General features: G+C 42.1%; 1 protein-coding gene across 3 annotated transcripts in view; it reads right to left on the reverse strand.

The window, feature by feature from the left end:
* Positions 1-4415: 4415 nt before the first annotated feature.
* The window catches only part of RFTN1 (raftlin, lipid raft linker 1), a 98269-nt gene continuing 81519 nt past the window's right edge, over positions 4416-21165 (reverse strand). For all 3 annotated transcript variants that reach the window (XM_027880044.1, XM_027880042.1, XM_027880043.1), the window contains exons 8-10: positions 12072-12175; positions 10605-10686; positions 4416-6816 (exon numbers count right to left, since the gene is read on the reverse strand). In XM_027880044.1, the coding sequence (XP_027735845.1) occupies positions 6391-6816; positions 10605-10686; positions 12072-12175 (612 nt within the window). In that variant the 3' untranslated portion in view covers positions 4416-6390. The remainder of the gene's footprint in view (positions 6817-10604; positions 10687-12071; positions 12176-21165) is intronic.

Here is a 21165-nt window from a genome sequence, read left to right on the forward strand (position 1 = left end):
AGTGAGTTTCTTAGTTATCTGCATAGACAGTTCAAGTCCTTAAAGTGGTAGAGATTCCCCACTGTACATCTGAAGACCTCAGTAAGGAACAGTATCAAAAATACTAAATTAATATTGAATTAGTAAAAATGTTAAACAGATAAGGCCTTCTCTTTGTTAGTGGCTCCTTATCTTGTGTTAAATGTTTCAGACAATAGTCAACTAGGTAATGCAGCAAGTCTCTTGCCATCAGTGTGTCCCTGCTCGGCCTTAAAGAGGTTGCAAGGATAATGACCCATCAGCCTATTTCCAGCCTGCAGCACTACTGTTGGTGTGAAGCACTTTGTTTTCAAGCGTAACTTCCCTGTGGTTGGCAAAAAAGGCCTCCAGCCCAGCTGTAGTTCTCTCCCAAAAGTCATTTCAGCCTCAGCATGCGGAATTCAGCCTCTAGTAGTACCCTCTTTTTATCAGCCTGGTACGTTGTACAGCTCGTAGGATACCTACTGCCATATCCACATGCAGCTCATCTTCAAAATCCAATAAGGCAGCCCAGCTGGGAAACTCCAGGCACAAAACTACTACTGTAATTGTGGCAGAACAACTGAAACAATGCTGGTGCTTCCTGAGTGTTGAAGAGAGCAGCCCATACCTACTGCTGCTCAGAGCACTCTCAGCTGAAGGACAGGCTGTATTTTCCATCAGGAGGGTGCGACTGACTGATGGACCTTAAAAGAGTTGCCTTTTGGGGACAGCGCTGTGATGAGGCCTTGCCTGTAAGTTTACGCCTTCTGCTGCCTGCAGCCTCATCCACCGAGGTCTGTGCTTGTGTTCCACTGACATGGCCAGCCTCCTCCGCGCTCCCTGCAGACCCAGAGGGGATGTCTCATCGAATTCCCTCCTCCTCAGACGAGAGGAAGATTCTTTCTGAGTACCCCTATTCCAAGGAATGGTTCCTTGTTTGTTCACTCTAGAATGTAAATAGGACAGCATGCTTGTCACAAAAAATAACACCGAGGGGGCTTTGCATTCACGAAGATCGCAGTTGACATGTCAGAGCTTGATGCCTGAAAGCAGCAGGGTTTTCCTAGGAACGTGCAATACATTGCTATCGGGAAGTACTGCTGCCCTAAAATAAAAATCACACATTAGGCTCCTGCATGTTTTGACAGTGTAATGATAAAAAAGATTCTGAGAAGCCTTTACATGTTGGTTTTCTTACAACTTTTAAATCATTATGTGGATTATAAACTGGCATACCTTTTTTTTCTGCTTAATGCATAGGCTTTCTGCAGCCCAAATGACATCTCTTTCACAAACCCCTCCTCAGACTTGCCCCAAAATGTCCATTTAACAAAAGGCATTTTGAAATCTTTTGCTTCTGTAATCATCTTCTTTTCCCTCTAACCTCCTTCTGTCATCCCCTGTTACGCTCAAGCCGAGCGCTGTGGGGCAAGGGCACATCTCTCTAATTGTACGGGCTCACCCACTTGAAGAACAGGATGAAACACACACACACTGCACCAAAAGATGAGAGGAGAAAAACAATTTCATACCTCCCCACCCCCAAATACTGGTAACCTCTGTTAATGTCAACAAGAAGTGCTTTCTTACCTTGTAATAAATGCCATTTCTAAGCCAAGAAGTCAGGAAAGTTGTTGACGTCCCCTTCCTCCATGGCCTTTTCCTGTTGACACTTAGGAATCTTTCAGAAAAGTCTCTTCTTGCTAGAGTCTCGTAGTCTTACAGTGAAACATCAGTTTCACCCTAAAATCTGTTATTGGATCTGACTCTGCTTTAATTGAAGACAAAAATACCCCCCTGGAACATTCACCCATATAAACATATGGTCTACAAATAATGAAATAAATGTGATATTGGGCTGCACTGGTGGGAACAGAGAGCAGCCCCTGCTCTTTGACTGCTACAGGGTTGGAGAAATATTCTCATCACAATGGAGAATCACATCACCATAGAAAATGTTTATTTCTCTTACACTTCTGCCAGCAGCTAAGGAGCAAGGGAAAGAGAAGAAGTAGACTGATACTCTTTTTTTTGCAACAAAAGATGGGGAGTGAGAGATGTGCCTGTCTGTACATTTATATTTCAACTTAGGGAGATGGTTTGTGAGTTACCTGGTGCTGCAGCCTTATTAGACTTTATCTTCTTGTGACACTTATTTTACTGGTTTGCCTGTGCTTATCTGGTACAATAAGTATGAAGTATTCCTATAGGATTTGCATTAATTAGCTGGAAAAAGAGTGGCTATCCAGTTTATTATTACATCACTTTAGTTAGCAGGGTGCTTTTAGAGTGAGTAATAGAAAGCACTTCAATTGAAAAACCTTTTCTCCCCCTTCAGCGTATAGGTAGGGTACTGATTACAGTCAGCTGCCACATCCAGCACCACAGGCACCTAAGGATGGAGGCTTTGGCAAGGATCATCTTCTAAAGCCAAAAGCACATCTCCACCAACAGCCTCGGAGACATATGAATTGTGTATACAACTCATAATTCATAGGTGCGTTGGTATTGCTCACCCACATTCCTCATACTTCTGAGAAGCACTTACCAGCAAGAAATTAGTATCTGCTCTTCTTATACTCTTCAGTTCTGTGAGGATGAAATTCCTGCATGAAAGGCTGATTGTGCTTCATTTCTGCCCTATAATTGGCTCCCTGAGGCAAACACAGAGTCACGGCAACTGCTAGGAAAAAGCAGGGTGCCCAAATGCAGAGCCCTTCCCCTGCTCACCTCAGAAACCGAGGCTGACAGAGGAGCCAAAGTAGCGGAAAAAGGATATTTTGTTTTGTACTTAGCTTCGTGTCCACGCATATGTTAAAGCCACTTGGGGCTATTTCATTTATACTGTTTTCAAATGCACAGATCCAATAATCAAAGACATTATGCAAGATGAAGTGCCAGTCCAATCATTTGTGCATTTAACCCCTCCTGAACTCTAGATTAACTATTTTCATCACAATGCTTCAGGAGTTTGGACATCCTACCCATCATAGTTGTACCCCTCTACTCCTGCTCCCCACTGTTTGTTGCAATATAAAACTCCTTTTCTATCCTTCATTTAATTCAGCCACTCCTCTTTTGACATTTCCTCATTTGTCTGAGCTGGACCTTCTCCTTAGAATTTATCCTGTTGTAACAATTGCTGGGGTATTCAGATGACCACTTGCTCCAAACACCAGCACACGAAAGTCCTCCCAATAGAGTATCCCACGTGCTCCTCCCTCAGAGACAGGCAACTCTTGGGACAGGTGTACACACCTGAGTTGTGCTGGTCTGGGAGGGATGGTTCATGTCGGAACACACCCCTGTGCTGTGGGGCTGCATTGTCACCAGATGACACCGGGAACGTGTGGTAGCACAACCCATCAGCTCCTTGCCCAGGACCTGCTGGCAATGCTCAGCTGGTGTCTCCTTCCAAGAGAGGCACGGGAAGATTTGTTTGCAACCTTACTGAGAAATTCTGCCTAATCTGGGGGAAAATTCAGGTTTGGCTTAAAATGCTGGCTCTCTGTGGCAAAAGAAAGCGCCCGGCTTCTCTCTCCATCTGCTGCCAGGGGTGACCAACCCTGCTGCAGACCTGGTGGCTCAGAGTCACTGTGGCTTCTCTGTGTGAGCAGCCAGGATGGAGTCCCACTGTCCCCTCTGAGCTGACAGTTGAGGCTGTACCTCTGCAGCCGAAAGCCCATTTCAGCTTCTCCCACAGACTTCTCCCGCTCCATTGCTGGCATCTTTCCCTGTGTTGGTCAGGTTTTCTGAGGTTTTCAGAGACAGGATTTGAGCTCTGGCCTAACTCTTTCTCTTCTCCCTTCAAGCTTCAAGTAAGGTGCTGACTGAGTCCTTTCACTTCCTTGGCCATTCCTGCTTTTTCAGGCCCAAAATGGCAAAAGCAGCTGAGATGAAGCGCAGGTAACAGCTGTGGAGCCTTGCTGCTGTACCCCACACCTGCCTTCCCCAGCGCTCATCTGCCTGTGAAGTGACTTAAGTTTCCTCCCTTTCCTTGAGATGGGGGCACAGTGGAAGCACATGCACAACTTCAGACAGCTGAACCAGCTCAGGGTACTTCAAAGTCACGAGTTGGAATTAATTATTATGTGACTATAACCCCAAAGCCGTTTGCGCCCTTATGAAACTGAAAAAAACAGGCAAGTTCTCTTTGACTCTTCCCAGCCCTAAGCCACTCTAGCATTTACAGGAACAAAGTTTTAAATTGAGCTTTCACTTAAACACAACTTCCCCACAGACCCTTCCATGCTCTGTCAGGCTGGGAAAGGAAAACCAAGTAGCCAGTTCTGTAGCACTGGTAAATACTGCTAATTCAGTAGTAAGGAGCTTCCCCTCATCACCACTTACAGATCTCGACTTCTCCCTTTTGGGGACAAATTATTGGCAATTTTGCAAGCATCACAAATAAGGAATCTCTTCATGACCTTTATTTCTCCTTAGTTTTGTAAGCAGTTGGGATCCAGTTAAACAAGGTCAAATTGCAATCCAATAAATGTTTTCTATTAAAAAGTATTTGGAGAGGTCTTTCTACTGCAACACTTTCTACTAGCAAAACGTTCATTAAGTATAGTGAATTTTTAAACAAGATTAATACAAAGCTAGTCCTTGAGATAGAAACCATCAGTAGAGGGATCTTAAGCTAGTAAAATCTGCAAACAGGTACTTAAAACTGTACAGAGCAGAGACCTTGTATTTAAATAGAACAACTGAAACAACCTATTTTTGAGGCTTTTGGAACCCCATTCTAATATCAAGATATTGAAGGAAATAATTGAAAAATACCACCAGAAACTGCAGTTACTTACAGTCCTCTGATTAAACCACTGAATTCAAAATAAAGAACTCTTTAATCAATGACAAAAATACCACCGTGCTTTGTGTGTGTGAAATCAAATGGTTTAAACTTGAGTGCCTTCGTCCCAATTAAATGAATATTCAAAGTGATGTCATTTTTCCTTTCTCTGCAATGTTCTGCCAACTGTGTAATTTTTAGGCATAGAAGATGCTTTTGAACCACTCTAGGTGCACATCTGATACAGAACATCGTTCTTTGTACAGCATTTTGATTTGAAGACTAAAGAAAATTATCAGGCACAAGTCAAGGGAAAAAATGGCAAACCACTTACAGAGCTCTTTCTTTAAACAAGAAAAGCAGGGGAATTTACAATGTATTTCTCACCTTGTTACCAGATTACTACACCACTTTTAAATAAGGACGAAGGTGGTTAAAAAGAGAGAAACCACTCCTTCCTTCATTTTTTAAAAATACTGAAGTACTTGGAGAACATTGGCACAGAAACTATATTACATGTACATTCACTTGTAAATATTTTAATGTAGCTTCAAACATAAAAATGCTGGTAGTTTTACAGAATTCTGTTCGTTATCCATCCCAAAATATGGTTACTTGTATGAAAAAACGCTCTATTAAGGTACTTCCATTTCGTAAGGTCATTTAGTGACATCTGTTGGCCACTGACCCCTGTGTACAATTTCAGTTCTTTCCCATAAGGTATTTCGTAATGGTGAGGAAGTGGTGCAAAACCACCTGGAAAAGGTCAGGAGACAACATCTAAATCCAATTTCATTGAGGATAACCACTGACAGAAGTACTTTTTACCTGCTTTTTTGTTTCCTGTTTTTCTGTCTTCTCAAGCCCCCACAGCTACTGATGAACTGTCGATTGGCAAAGAGTGAATAGGAAATGGCATTTTATATCAGAATCATCTGCCTCACACAAATTTGCCATAGGGCATGTTTGCCCAGTGTGCCTAAAATAGGCACACAATTTGCTTATTGCTCAAAGATCTGCAAGGGTTAATAAAATTCAGAGGAGAGTATCGTCAGTAAGTATGCTACTGGAGATAAATAAGGATAACAGCCATCTTATCTAAGCTTTCCAACTTCAGCCTGTTTAAGCCCAAATACCATTTTCATGACACTACAAGCCTAGTGACAAAATAACATATGGCACAACAACTTCTCCAGAAAAGCTACGTGGACAAGAAAGTACTACAGAGTAAAATCTGACCAAATGGAATGGAACACTTGCCCTGACCTGGGCTCAAAGCTTATTTGCTAAGGTCAGTCACAGAAAAAAGTGAGTATGTTCTCTGTCTGTCCCTACTTTTTAATTTAAAGTGTAGCTCTAGGAGAGCATTTCCCACTATGTACAGTGGAAGGAATTTTGCTTTTTCTGTGGGTTGAAAAGTCTGGGCCCTGTAGTTACTTGAAACATCCAAATACCAGTGTGCTAAGGAGCAGAGTAAGCACAGCGCCAAAGCAACGCCGAGCTGAGGAACGGGGTTAAGCAGTGGGGATTATCAAAACCTGTTCTTTTGTCTTGGCAAAGACTCAGCAACTCACGGGATCCCTGAAAGGCAGGTCTCATTCACAGGAGCAGTCCTCGCCCAGCGCTGCCCCATCGCTGCCCCCGCAGTCCCCTCCCTCGGCCTCCTGGCCCGCGCAGCCCCCGGGCACGCTCTGGCCGGGGCAGCCAGGCCCGGCAGTGCCGGCAGTGCCAGGAGCATCGCCGCTGGCAGGACACGAGTCTTCTGACGCCCCGCCGTGGTGAGGACCTGCCTCCTTGGTTCCAGCGACCTCCTCTCCCAAGTCTATGACATCGTCCAGCTGCTGTTCTGGATCGGGCTTGGCTGCTGCTGAGATCTGTGCTTCCAAGTTCCTCGTGTTCTCTGTGACTTCAAATTCCTGCTTCTCCTCTGCCCTTTGCTTGTCCCTAGTACTTAATTTAGCCTTTGTGGAATTCTTCATTTTTCTGTTGTGCATGTCTTCCTTGGAGAACCTCCAGTGAAACTACAAAGAAGGGATCCTAATGTTAAAGACCATTAGAGACAATCTCACGTGGACATTTACATTCCTGAGTGGAAATGTTTTTATTACGTAATTTTTATTCAAAGACTAGCTTGACCAAAAAGACCCAAGATTAAAAGAAGCTGCATGACTAAATCAGACAGCTTAAAATCATTTCTGCCTACACCTGTTAGGCAGAGAAATGAGACCCTGATGAATTCTGCTCCTGCACGTGGCTTCCTCTCTACACACCGTGTCACCATTCAGGCCTGTGGCACCCTGGCAGCCCACCTGCACCATGTGGAAAGGAAGGATATGCAAGGCTGCACAAGTGCAGACAGAGGAAACAATCCTATGGCATTATTCCAATGTTTTTCACCAGGTTAGCAGCAGAACTAATACCCAAGACTATACCCAAACAGTAAAATATTCCGAACTATTTGTATGAATGTTTTTTGATGATAAAACATGAGGTTGACTCTTGCAGAACTTGAACAAGACTTGCCACAGCCACCCCTTCAAAAGTGTTTTGACTACAATTAAAACCAAATGGGAATTAGCAGTACCTTGAAATACTGACTTGACAGGTGTAACATAAATAAAGGCTGACAAATATGCTGTTATTATATCTGCTTCACTTGTCAAAAAATAAATGAACCTTTCCAAAGAAAGCCAGACCATAGGGTCACAGAATCATGTTTGGGTTGGAAGATACTTTAAAGATACTCTAGTTCCAACACGACTGCCATGGCAGGGACACCTCTCACTAGACCATCCAACTTGGCCTTGAACACTGCCAGGATTAGGGCATCCACAGCTTCTCTGGGCAACATGTTCCAGTGCCTCACCACCCTCACAGTAGAGAATTTCTTCCTAATATCTAATCTAAACCTGCTCTCATACAGTTTGAAGCCCTTCCCCTTGTCCTATCACTACAGTTCCTGATGAAGATTCCATGCCTGGCTTCCTTGTAGGCCTCCTTCAGATATTGGAAAGCAGCTGTGAGGTCCCCATGTAACCTCCAGGCTAAACAGCCCCCAACTTCCTTAGCCCATCATTTCAGGGGAGGTGCTCTAGTCCCCTTATCAACTTTGTGGCCCTGCTCTGGACTTGCTCCAGAGTTCCAATCCTACACAACTTTGCTAAGTACATGTGAATGTGCATGACCATTTTGTCAGCAGTGCCCATTGCTGATGGCAACTCAGGGGTGGGTTAGGAGGCAATCGTTGTATGGTGTAAATAATCTCATCAGGACACTGACTAAATCCAGCCATGCTCCAAAAGCCATTTTCTCCAGAGAAATCAGGTCTGTGCTGAAGGTGGTCAGAAGATCTTGTGTTCATAAATTTTTGATCTAGCTATTTATTCCTCAATCAAAAAGCCATTCAAAACCTATTAAGATTATTAGATTACAAAGATGGAACAATGCTCTTTCCTTCTGTTGGCCAGAACTTAATGTAAAAAGAAAAGGCGGAGGGGGGAAGGAGTTGGGGGGAGGGAAGAAGAAACTGGCTTGCACAAGATTCTTCTCGGTTTTACTTAGAGGAAGTTATCTTTCACTTCAATAGCACTGCAACCTAGAGAAAGAGGAACGATAACATCTCAGTTCTAGAGCTCAACTGTTTAAAATTCAGGCACCTGAGTTTTCTCCTCTTTGATTTGCAGAAGTGCTGGGCACCCACTGTTCCCCTTAACTCAAAGCTCTCTTTGACAGAAGGTAAGATCAGGGCCCTCAATGTGGTAAAGATCAAACTGTAGGAGACTGTGTGTGTACATGCAAATGTACGTGTACTCAGTCAGGTATTTATGTTGTATTTCACAAAAATGCATTCAGCCAGTTTCTGCTGAAATAGCATCAGTTTTGTATAAAGTGAATGAAAATGATTACCTCATCACTGACTGAATATTGCAGTAGCAAGTGTACTTCTGACTTACTGAAGAGAGAAGCAAGTGGTACCACCCCTTGTGTGTTTTCTTTTCTGTTCCTCTAGGTGCCCTGAGCTGCAGTCCGATGATGTGCAAAGACAGGGTGGATCATTTTCCAACAATGCAATATCCTTTCAATCTTACCAGCCTATTTCCCTCCTCCGTGGGGTTATCTATAAACATTTTAGACATGCCATATCTCAAGTTAAAAAAAAAAAACTCTGAGTGCCTGTGATGTTGTAAGTGCAGAATATTCAGCAACTTAGTCAAATGCCAGGTTTGGCATCTTTGATGTGACTCACAACAACCACCTACAGATGTTGAACCAGTCTTAACATCTCTTTCTATAACTATAATCAAGGTATGTCATTTTTCCTTGACCTTTGGTATGAAAATGTGCTGTAGTGATTCTTGTCCTCAAATATGCCTGTATATTTAATGCTGCCAATGAGTAAGTCCTTTGTTTTGTCAACCAGACATTGTTAAATAAGTTTTTATAACCCGGAATGAAAAAAACTTAAACAAAGTTTTGAATCATCTGGATGGTATGTATGTGTTATTATAATACAAGGCATCAGGATCATACTAGTTGTTCTATCTGAAGACATAAAACCACATGGGTTCCCACCACTTCCACTAAAACCATGCACAGTGGTAGGAAAAGAATGACCAAATACAGGCACTCTAATGCTCATCCCAAGATCCCTTTAATCACCTGAAAACAAAGAGAAAAAATACCAAATAAGATGGGCTTTGTAACATATAAACACAATATTCCACGCTCCAGCTTTGCTGATGAGAGAAGGTACGTCCTTAAATCACAGTCACACTCCCAGCAATTCTCTCCTACTTCAATCAGTCCAAATATTCCCCTGCTCTGCACTGCATCAAAAAGACAACACTCACAGAACCAGGCTCCAGAATAGTGAGGGTTTAATAGATGAAAACTATCTGCGTTCTATAAACTGTTGGGTAAAACCCAACTTTTAATCTCCTACTCCAGCTCAGCTCTGCAGGGCCTCGAGGGCCCCACTCCTGCAGGTGACATCGGGCTGGGCAGCACCCACCTAAGTACACAGACTCAGAACACAAACGAGGCTGCATTAATCCAACCCTCATCGTTGTGTGGTCTCAGGGATCTTTTCCATACTTCATCTGGCTTTCCTGATCCCTTCCATACCGAAAGGGCAAGGCAAATTTGAGTACTGGAGGAAGGTCATCACTTTCCCAGTCTCTCAGCTGTACGGCCTGACAGGTTTGGGCAGGGGTTCCCACAGCTACACATTTGAAAATGGAAATGGGAATACATGCATGTACCCATAACCATACATCATTAGCTGTCAGCTATGTCGTTGAATAATTTAGCTGGATTCAGGAGGCTTTTTTTGGTTAAACTGTAGCAGAATTCATTAACATTCACACAATAGATGGAAACATCAGCCAAGATCAGGCCTACATTGTGCTAGGCTCTACCAAAATAAACAGAGAGAGAGAGAGAGTGTGCAATTTAAACAGAAAAGAAAAAGACAGGCATTGGGTGAGCGAAAACAGTATTGGTTCTACCTTGCAGGCAGTGAATATGGACAGAGAATTTTAGGACATATATGGGGGTTTATGGCTGGTTTACATAAAGAGAATTCTACATCCCTTCTGCTGCCACAAGTTTAACAGAGAATGAAATCTAAGAGCTTTCACATCATTTGAGCATGTCTTGTTTCTTTCATTTGAACAGTTCCATTCCTTGTGTCTGGCTACTGTATCACAGAAACACTGAATAGGCCCTTTTTCCTTCTATGGGAAATCAATTACAATATAAAAATACCACCAGAAAAACCCAAAGAAACCAGAAACTCAAGGTTATTTACCTTAGATTCTTTCTTCTTTGCTTTCTGGGGCAAAGAAGGTCTCTGAAGAAATACAATTTGCTTTGTAGATAAATTCCCCTCCCTGAAAAGAAACAAATGCACACTCCTGAGAATGAATTAAATTCACATCCAGCATCATTCAAAGCGAAAATCCATCTCAGTCATTTATTTCTGCAGGTCAAAGAAGAACAAAATGAAGAATGATCTACGTGTTGCCTGTCCCCAGTGTCTTTGAGCAGCCTGGTATTTTGCGGGGCTGGGGCGGGGGAAAATGTTCAGCCTGACAGAGCCTGTCAGCCTGTGACACAGTTCTGTTGAATGTTTTAGCATCAGTGTGTAAACACAGAATAAATTGTTTGGAACAAAAAAGAAGAAACCCAAGCACCCCGGAGCCTGTGTGTCTCAGAGTGCTGCCTCCCTCCCTCCTTCGCTCCTTCCTAGGGCACTGATCTGGAATAGGGATGGGTGCTGCCTACAGGTCTGCAGCACAGCAGGAGGAACAACCAAAAGCAGTTTGATTAGGAGGGTGCCCTTCTGCACTGTCAGCCTGACCTGTCTTATTGAAGCTATTAGTGGGATACAGAGAGCTGGAAGAGAAAGAAAATCGTACATATCTTTAAGAGATAGGGCTTACAAATCATAATTGTGATTTTCTATTCATTCTTGTATTTAAACATATATGAAAAAGTTAAATACTATTTTTCCCCCGCACAGATGGCCTCTACTTTTTAGGTTTTTATATGTAGGAGTTGTCTTCATCTAGACCTCATAAAGAGCTCTGCGCATTTTTACTCTTTAAAGATAGGAAATCATGACTGATTATATTGGTATGTATATAAGCACAAATATATTCTTGACCAGTGAAAATTCAGAAAGTAGCATCTTCATGATTAACAAGTGGGATAACTGTTTTTCACTAGTTATGAAGAGTATTTTTAAATTACTTGCATTTATATTTAAAAATTCTGAATACTAATAATAGCAAAGCAGGCAACAGAATTATTATATCTGCACACAAGGCTACGAGAGCAATGATTTCCGAGCCTAACATGGTTCTGCTCGGCTAGACTGTATCAGCAGCATTAGACAGAAATCTATTAAGAATAAAATGTCTTCATATAGACAACATCTCACTGCAAACATTATCACACATTCTGTCTTTGCTCTAAGAGGAGTTACTGGAAGATCCAGAGCAGGAACTTTACAGTCAAGGAGTTTACAGAGAGGCAGAAACAATGCCCAGAAAATCCATGCAGAGACCACACAGCCACCTTGCAGTATTCTGCCCACCAGACACGTGCTTCCTGCCACATGTGGCTGGTGATGCTGAGAAAACCCAGAGAACAGCTGCAGCAGGCAGGGTTTGTGAGGAAATCCACACTAACGGCACAGGGAATTGCTAGTGCCGACCGTAGTGCTTGTACAGCAACTTCCCTGGCCAAAAGGCAGCACCCACCCCCTCCCTACCTGTTTGTCTTCACAATGGGAGTAGGAAGCACACACGTCAGCTGCCAGCCGTACATGGCAAGGGAATTCAGCAGTGGAACGTAATCTGTCTGCACTTCAACTCCCTGGGAAGGAAAATCAACAGTTAGTATCACCACTTGGAGTGTGACATTCTGTTCCACACTAAAAAAAAAAAAAAAAAAAGACACTTGTGGGTTTTCTTGGAGGGAGAAAGGGTTTTGTACTGAAGCGGGTCATTTTCTATGTTCAGCTGGGCAGGAAGGAAAATGTTCAAAAACACGAGGCACAAGACCGATCACCCATGCATCCCAAACTGTTAAATGAGCTTGTTTAAAATGGTAAACATCTGTGATCTTGTTTTTACACTGCCTGAGTCATCCATCTAGCTTTAGATGATTTCAGATCTGAACAGGACAAATTCACTGTATGTTATCAATTACATCCTCCAAAGCAAAATTATATTCAAGTAGTTAAGAAATGACAACACTGCTTTGCTCGGATTCTGCTCTTGTCTAGGGTACAGTAAATCCTGAGTATCTGCACTCTACCGTGGTGGATCAAAAGCAAAATAGCCAGCAACAACAACAAAAAAATATAAGAACAAGTCTATGCCTTTCAGCGCCCACGAATACGCATGGCTGCCTTCTTATTTTGAATCAGGAAATCTGTGGGCGAGACCAAAAGCACCGCTTTCAGCACAGAAGTCTGGCTCCTGCTGCACATGTACCCAGCAGAGCCTTCCTGATTCTCTTTCAACTAAATGGCAGACCCTGTAATTCACATGGAAAGAACCACTGGGGTTTCGACAAAGGTTGCTCCAGTGAGGTGTCTGATTGTGAAGGCTTCCAGTAATATAACAAATAGATGCTAGAGGTTCCTTTTTAGTTTTTAATTTTAATAAACAGAAAGCAGACAAGTGATAACTACTAGTCTCTACAAATATAAATAAATTCTATTGGAATAACAATTATATTTGCCAAGAATCTCAGGCACTTACACAGGTTTCATGTGCACGTAAGGAGTTTTAACTGCCAATTCTCAACACTGGGGAAGGCACAATAGTTTTGCAGCTCCAAAAAAAATCCATTTATTCTGCAGTAATGAAATAGTCATTTGATCAGAACTAATCCAAATCCTGCTGTAGTCATTTCAAGGTATTTTAGTGAATTCCAATCTCAGCTATTCCTTTCTTCTAACAAATGTAATTTAGGTCACTTGGTATCTTTATCACTGAATGGCTGCCTGACTATACCTATTAAAAACCTGATCATGACTACAAATGCAAATAGCTGAAGAAGCTGTATCACTCCTGCTTAAAAGGAGAATGTTTAAAAGCTCTACCCCAGAAAGTGCACACAAGAGAACACTACTAATGTTACTTCTGATTTCTGTACAGAGGCTTTTGGGGTCTTAGAGAGATACTGCTGCTTTACAACATCACCATGTACAGACTGGAGTTTGTAACTCCGGGAGAGGAAAGAGACACCTTGCAAGAGGGGGGCAATACCACGTGGCCCTTAACTCATGTCCTCTGAAGCGATCAGGACTCATCGTGCAGCAGCTGTGGCAGATTCAGAGTCTCCTTTGACTCCAACTTCCCTCTGTAAGATGGATACTTCCGCTCTCTTTCCAGTTTTTAAAAAGAGTGTCCAAAGGTAATGCAAAAATTATAACATATCTAGACGCCTTTAAGAGTTAATGTCTCAAGAAAACATATTAATAACACGCTGAGATTTATGAGACTGGTCAACAACGCCTTCAGAAAATAAAGATGAAAATATGCAACATGATCATTAAGAATAAGGTCAGAGCATCTACCATCGCAAGCCTGCCATGAGGTGCTACATAAAACATTCCCTTCATCAAATAGTGTTTGCAGAGGAAAAACCAGAAGGAGCTCACTCATTTAGAAGATGGAAGACTAGCAGGTCAGGAAAGACTGGCACAGCAGACCTTGTTTGTGCCCCGAGCAACATCTTGTGTTGCAAAGAGGATTTCTATTTTGAATTCATTGCCTAAGGTGGGTGATTAGCAGGGACAACCTTCTCCTTGCATCAGGATGCGCAACTAATGCCAGAAATCAGAGAGAGATTACAGCAATGAGGAAGGACATCAATACCACGCAGAGCTCATTTGACTGTTGTAGAAGCCAAATTATTTCAGGGACACGCCATCACTCCTGCCACAGCCCAGTGTCCCTGCAGGCTCTGAGCAGCGAGACAAGGCTGGCTTTGGACCTGTCTGACTTGTCAGGATTAAGTATCATCTGTAGCAGATGATGGTGTATTTCACAATCCAATGGTGCAGAAAGGAAACAAGCAGGTAAGCACATTCAAAAGGGTAAAGTTACCAGAGAATACATTTAGGATTAAAGTAAATTAGGCCTAAAGAAATGTGGTTTTTTGAATCTGGAAATTAAATTTAAAAAACAAAAAAACAAACACGCCTATTGAAGGAGTTCTGTACAGATGTGGCAAAAAGGTGACCTCTTATTTTTCCTGTGTGCCGGTACCCAACACCCCAATGTACATGCTAGGCTGTTTGCAGGGAGGAAGTGTATCCATCATGCAGAGACGTACATGAGCTCCACATGCCCCTCAACAAGCCCTCTCCGACCCTGCACGACGCTTCGCTGGCATCAGTCACTGCACCTCTTCCCCAGGTCCCTGGGGAATAAACTACTCCTAATAATTGCCTGAGTTTGAAGATGACAGACAAGAGAAAGGAGTCACTCCAGAATAAACAGGTGTAATCCACATGGGCTTCAAGCTCCTTACTCGCAAATACAGATAATTGAAGCTTTCTGTAAGACCACAAGAAATGACTTCTCCCTCCCCCTCCTGAATCATCGGTTGTAATCCTGTCCCACGACTGGAATTTGTGTGCCAGCAGGAGTCACAGTTATAGAAACCTTTAATTGGTGTCATATTAAATGCTTTCTAAAGCAAAAACGCTTCTAAACAAACAATACACTGGGGGACGGGTGCAGAGGGAAAGAGTCATCTTGTGTTCATCTTGTGTTTGCTTTATATTTAATACAGTAATTATTTTACCTACTATTATTAGAGACAATGGAAATATAATTTCAAATATACTGTTCCATCAGATGAGAGTGTGATGGTCTTTCTAGCTAGCAAATACTGGATTTGAATACCAGCAGAAGTACAAAAAAAGTGCCAGAGCTCTCCTGAAAAAGAAGTGTTCAAATAATGCATCTCAAACTGGGAGACATTTCGTTCAGTGAAAGGGTGGAAAATTTTAATTAACTTGCTTCCCACTCTCCTGTGGATGATAAGTAATCTCTGATCACACCTGGAGTGTCAAGAAGCCAGAGCATATTGAACTAGGATTTTCCCTTGACTTGCATCACATGAAAAGAATTCTTTTTATTTGTAGTTGTATTGTTTGTTTTCAGCATTTTTGCCTTTCACAGTTCCTTCTGCTCATTAGGAAAAAAAAAAAAAAGATTAAAAAAAGAGATAAGAATAATATCTAGGGCAAGCCACACAAACAACTGCATTAACAATTTTTCTTTTCTTCCCCCCTGCCCTCCCCCCGCAGCAATTGTAACCACAGCAAGGTAACAAACAAGACAACTACTAAGCTCTTGTGAGACAGAAGTTCTTTAAAAATCATTCTTTCTTGGGCTAAGTGATTTAGTTACAAGGCAGCTACGGATTGTCACTATTTAATATTTTTTCCAACATGGACTAAAGATTGGAAGATTGAAAATCCCATTAAATAAATCTTAATAAAACCTTTATCAGCAAATCCTAACAGACTGCATACCAAGATCTACTGACAGATGGCAAAGAGGATGGGAAGTAAAAAACACAAGTTGCTTTGAAAGTGTAACCTACTGTTTGTTGCAGAAAATGGGCACTGCATTCAAACCCAGTTCCTTACAAAAAAACAGAGAGGAGAGTCCAGGAGGGAGGCAACGTGCACCCCCTGCCAAGGCTGCTTACCAGTCCCCCAACACCGCCAAAGCTAAAGCTTTTCTGTCCTAGGGCACTGAAGGGAGGAAGAGGAAGTGGCAAAAGTATGACCTGCACCTTAGTGGACAGGAAGAAAAATAAAATGAGAGAAACTGAATATATAGGCCATGTGAGAATGACCCCATAAAAGTGTGCCGCAAATGTTTTATGTTTGCAGTAACACAGCCGACAGGAAGACTAAATACAAGCTCTAAATTTGTGAATGATTTGCCTTTTTCCTTTTCAAGACTTCTTCCAAAAGCTAATTTCTGCTAACAATGTAACATTATTGAACCATTAAAAACATTTATTGGAAGCAAAAGAGAAGTTTCAAAAATGCTTCAGCAAAAAAAAGTTGGACGAAGTTCCTCTAGTATTGAGCTGCTCCTAAATTTCCATGTGTAATACTCCACAGAACCTTGCTAGCAGACACTTGCTACACATCCATTAGCTGTAGGGCAGAGGGGTGTGGGGTGGATGCTGCACCCTTGGAAACCACCAGTGGCTTTTGGCAGCAGATGGGTCACTGACCAACACAGAGTAGCTGCCAGATGGGGACCTTAGTGGAATGGTAATAGAGCAAAAGAGTAATAAATAAATCCACAGACAGGCTTTTTCCTCAATATTTGAGGCACGTGCAATTTAGAGTTATTTATGATTACTAATACCTATGTGAATTCATGCAATCTAAAATATTTTAGAGCATATAATAAGGCTGCAACACTATATGGGGCAGCATCCTGATAAGACAGTTTTCCTGCACTTCAGATGTACCCAGTCACAAACTCAATACACACATAATCTGCTGAGCAGCATTCAAAACTGGCACCACGTCTAGGGTAAAATAAAAAATAACCAAAAAACCCTTCTTTGCCTACAAAGCCCACTTCTCTCAGTGAATTCTGTGGATGCAAATCCTACTTTCTAGCATATACATAAACTAACAAAACCATCTGAGCGCTCCTGATATTGCCTGCACCTGTAACAGAGAACAACATTTGCAGAGCAACACAATTCTGCCTTTATAGAAGCATAGCGCTGATAGCCAAAGATGCACAAGGTGAGTGTGTTGACACAGAGGGTTCACCACATAGGAAACATGGAAACATTCTGTGTAATGTGTTAAACTCATCACTGCACAGGCAACATACACACAATAGGACAACTCCACATTACTGTCCACAGAACACATGAAATAAATGTGATCCAGCAGCCCATCAGTACATTTTCCTAAATAATTCTGGCGGTTTTTACTTTCACAATTCCTGCAACACTTGTGTACCTTAAAGGGAGAGTTGATCTTACCATTTGTCCATCAATTGTTTTGGGGAAAAAAACCAACACAGGAAAACACTACCTGAGAGCCTCCATACTCCAAGGTGCTGTACCACACACAGCTGAATCATTCCCATGCAGCTTCCCCAACATAATTTCCTTCGGTTATAATTTATTCTCAAACAGAATGTGGCTTTTGCCAAAAGGCTTTGTGCACCACTCCACCATCATGGAACATTTCCATGCTAGCAAAACAGTTGAAGCCCAGACCCTCCACTGCCAGCAGTTCAGGTGGCAGGAACACAAATATTGGCACTGCCCTTCTACGTGCGGGCTGTGTATGTGATTTATGGGGTCCCAGCACCTGCTCCCTATGCCCCTCAAAATGCTCAGAGAGAGGTGCATTACCCATGGCACTACTGCCTGGCTATAGGGGATTTTCTGGGGAAAAGAAACATGACTTGTGCCCTGTGTGGCTTTAGAGGAAGCATACAAGAGAACTGAAACTCTTTTTCTCAGCTTGTTCTTAAGTGGGAAGTTCAGAGCTCATATGCTCACTTTTTCCTGAAAAATGTTATGGGTGAGCAGAGAACTAATTTTTATCTCTGATCTTGTCACAAACCTAGGAACACTGTGACAGATAAGGGAAAAGGTGACAGGAAAGGGGTTTTTTTAATTCAAACTGGTTTAAATCCTGTGTTTTTCAGCCTGTTTACTTCAAGTGCCCTTTATTCACATGGAAGAAGCAATTGCCTTGTTAGATGTTCAATACTGCCAGCACCACAAGAAACTGTCAGGGGAGTTCCAGGTTCATACTTCCAGATTTTATTACTAAATTTATCATCAAAACCAATGAAAGATTAGCCTGTGGGGTTTAATCCTGTATAGATCATATACCTGCTGAGTTCAGCAGACAAATATATATGTATATATGCTGCTTCCATATCTTACATAAAATAATGAAAGAAGAATTATAAAAACCTTAGGAAGATAACAGTCTCCTGAAGGTTTTTGTTCAGCTTTTCTTAAAAAGCAACAAGAGGCACATTGCTGAATTATTATGCCTAGGCAACATATATGTCCTTTGGGTGGTAAAGAGGGTCACACACGTGGCTCTTCTGGGCTTTTCATGTCCACTGCTCCTTGGCTGACCCGGTCATGCCTTTCTCCCGTGGCCAGAGACAGCAGAACATAGCTTAGCTGACATATGACCTAAATCAGATTTACAGACAAATCAAATCCTCATTTCCAGAGAATTTGTTTCAAGGCTTACATTAAGGCAACTTGCAACCTAGGCTCAGCAGAGATAAATTTTTAAATCTTTTGGTATGTCGCACTTTAAAAGGTTTACCATGTCTACAGTGGAGACTGACCCCATTCAAGTCTGCCAGGGAAATGGCAATACCACAATATATCTGAGATTTTAATTCATGTCAGTGCATCAAAGGTATGGGACAGCAGCAAATACAAAGTGAAGAATCACCAGCTGAAGATTTTCAGTGAGAGAATACCTGTAAATTAAGGACAGTATTTTCAAAATGAACACTGCTTTGGAGGCAGAACAATGGAAAAACCTAAAATAAACGTTATAGCACTCAATTTTACAGACAATATTACCTACTTTGTCTTAGGTAATGGGGAAGAGAAGGTGTAGAGTTCGGGAGAGGGACATCATGCAGGCTCTGATTAATCAGAACTGTCTACCCACATTTGCCTACACAAGCAGAATTAAAACCATCAAACAAGTTTTAGGGCTAGATCTCAGAGACTGCAGTGGAAATAATATGTCCTGACATTTTTAGAGTTAAAGGGATAAGGATGAACGCAGTATTTTGTCATAACAAGTCCCGTGGTCATCTGTAGAGGATACCAGAGCTCTACTTTGAGAAGAAAGAGTTAAATTACTCAGAGCTATTACATCCTGTCTGCTGCTTGGCGGGACCACATACTGTGACAGCTGCGAGCTTTACATCCTCTACAAACTGACATTTTACACACATACTGAGTGCATCACACTGTTCAGCTTGTTTTATCTATTAGCCTTAGCAATTAAAAAGGCAGCCCTTTCTCTGCTAAGAGGTGTGCCAACCCCTCTCTTTTGTGTTCATGGTTAAACAGCAAACCTTTACCTTTTCATTTAGAAAGGTTCTCTTTCTAAAGGGCATCGATATTTGCTACATGCCTTCCTTTTTAAAAAAGCTTTCTTCTGTTGTGGCTGAGATTCTTTTGTTTCTTCTTAATTGGGATACAGTACAGTAAATTTACATTCAGTTCAGACCACATCTGAACAACTCCACCGCTCATCCAGATAATCAAATCTGATACAAATTTAAAATAAGGATCCATTATACACATTTATGTCATCACTACCTCCGTGACTATTATACTTTGAAGCTCTCATAACAGAAAGAAAGCCTTTACCAGCTCTCGGACATCTTCTGTCACTAGTGAACTCTGTTTTCTTACCCATTTTACAGTCCCTTCCTCTGCACTGCAATATTCCTTGTTTATGGTAAATAAAGGTGACTTTCAACAGGGTTTGCACAACTTGGTTTTTGGGTATGACACTGTGCAAGTGCCCACATATCCCCTAGATTCCAGCCTTGCTTTCATCAATTTGATGACTTTTACCTACCTATACCTATTATGTCTCAGAAAGCACGAGACATGAAATATCCCAGCAGTTATTTACATGTCAGGAGGAGAAAACACAGGTGGTCAGCTCTGCTCTTTCTCTAAATGGGTAAAACCTTTGCAAGAGTTCCCTAATGCCTCAACATCTTTCCTTCAGCAAGTTTTTTTCTTCTCTATATCCTTCCACTTTCTGGTGGGCACCATATTCATAATGTCCACAAAAGAGCCACACTTGATCTCAAAAGAGCAAAATTGCCAGGGAAAACCCAGCATCCAAATTTTCAATTACAACAGAGGATAATCTGATCACACCAACAAGCTGTGTATATGCTGTAAGTCAGTTCCTGAAATTGCACATCCCAAATCTTATATCTGGAACAGGAGACTCTCTGCATTAGCCCTCACACAGACATGATGCGTAGCAGTACAGCATCTCCTCACACACCAGATGGCACTGGGAGGTTGATTCCCTAAGCTGTTGTGTCTCCAACATGGAATTGCTAGAATTGAAAGCAAATGATACTCCACCTACAAGGACTATAACACTCCAAGTGACCCTGCAAAAAAATTCTCTTCTGCTGGGTCCCAGAGTTGTGGCCAGCACTCTGCCATCACAGGATCCCCATTAGCAGGCGCTGCCCTTGTCATGTAGCTTGACACAAACTTTCTGGTGTCCACTAAGAGCAAACCAAAAGGTGTGTAGGGGCCGTTATGATTAACTTTGATGTGATATCCTACTGAGACAGAGAACCTTTCACTGGTTGTCTGAGAGCCAAACTGGTTCGAGCCAAGAATCCATTTATAACTTGGAAAGCTTTCTCCAACGTGGCTGTAAGTGACAGCTACGAAAAAGTAATATATATTAGGTCAATCACGTAGGATACCTGCCCCAAATATTTTGTGTACTTCCTCTCAGCACGTCTGGTTTAGTTTCTACTGAAAGAAACCCAGTCTGTGCAGACCTGCTGCACAAATAATTATCTGAATTATCTCATTTTTGTTTGCCCTGACTACTGCCACGTGGCAGTCCTTAGCTCTTGTACTGGAAGAGTTGGCAAACAATTCCTGTTACACGTTTCTAATGATTTAGGAAGTCTCTACCTATTCCATTCCCTGCAACTCTTCTCTTTTCCAGGCTGAAAGGACACATCGTGTAAAGTCTTCCTAATATGGAAGCTGTCTGTATCACTGATTATCCCCACTGCTCT

Source organism: Empidonax traillii, unplaced genomic scaffold, assembly GCF_003031625.1.
Source record: "Empidonax traillii isolate 1590-97213 ecotype Southwest subspecies unplaced genomic scaffold, ASM303162v1 scaffold64:size1360303, whole genome shotgun sequence".
Taxonomy (NCBI): Eukaryota; Metazoa; Chordata; class Aves; order Passeriformes; family Tyrannidae; genus Empidonax; species Empidonax traillii.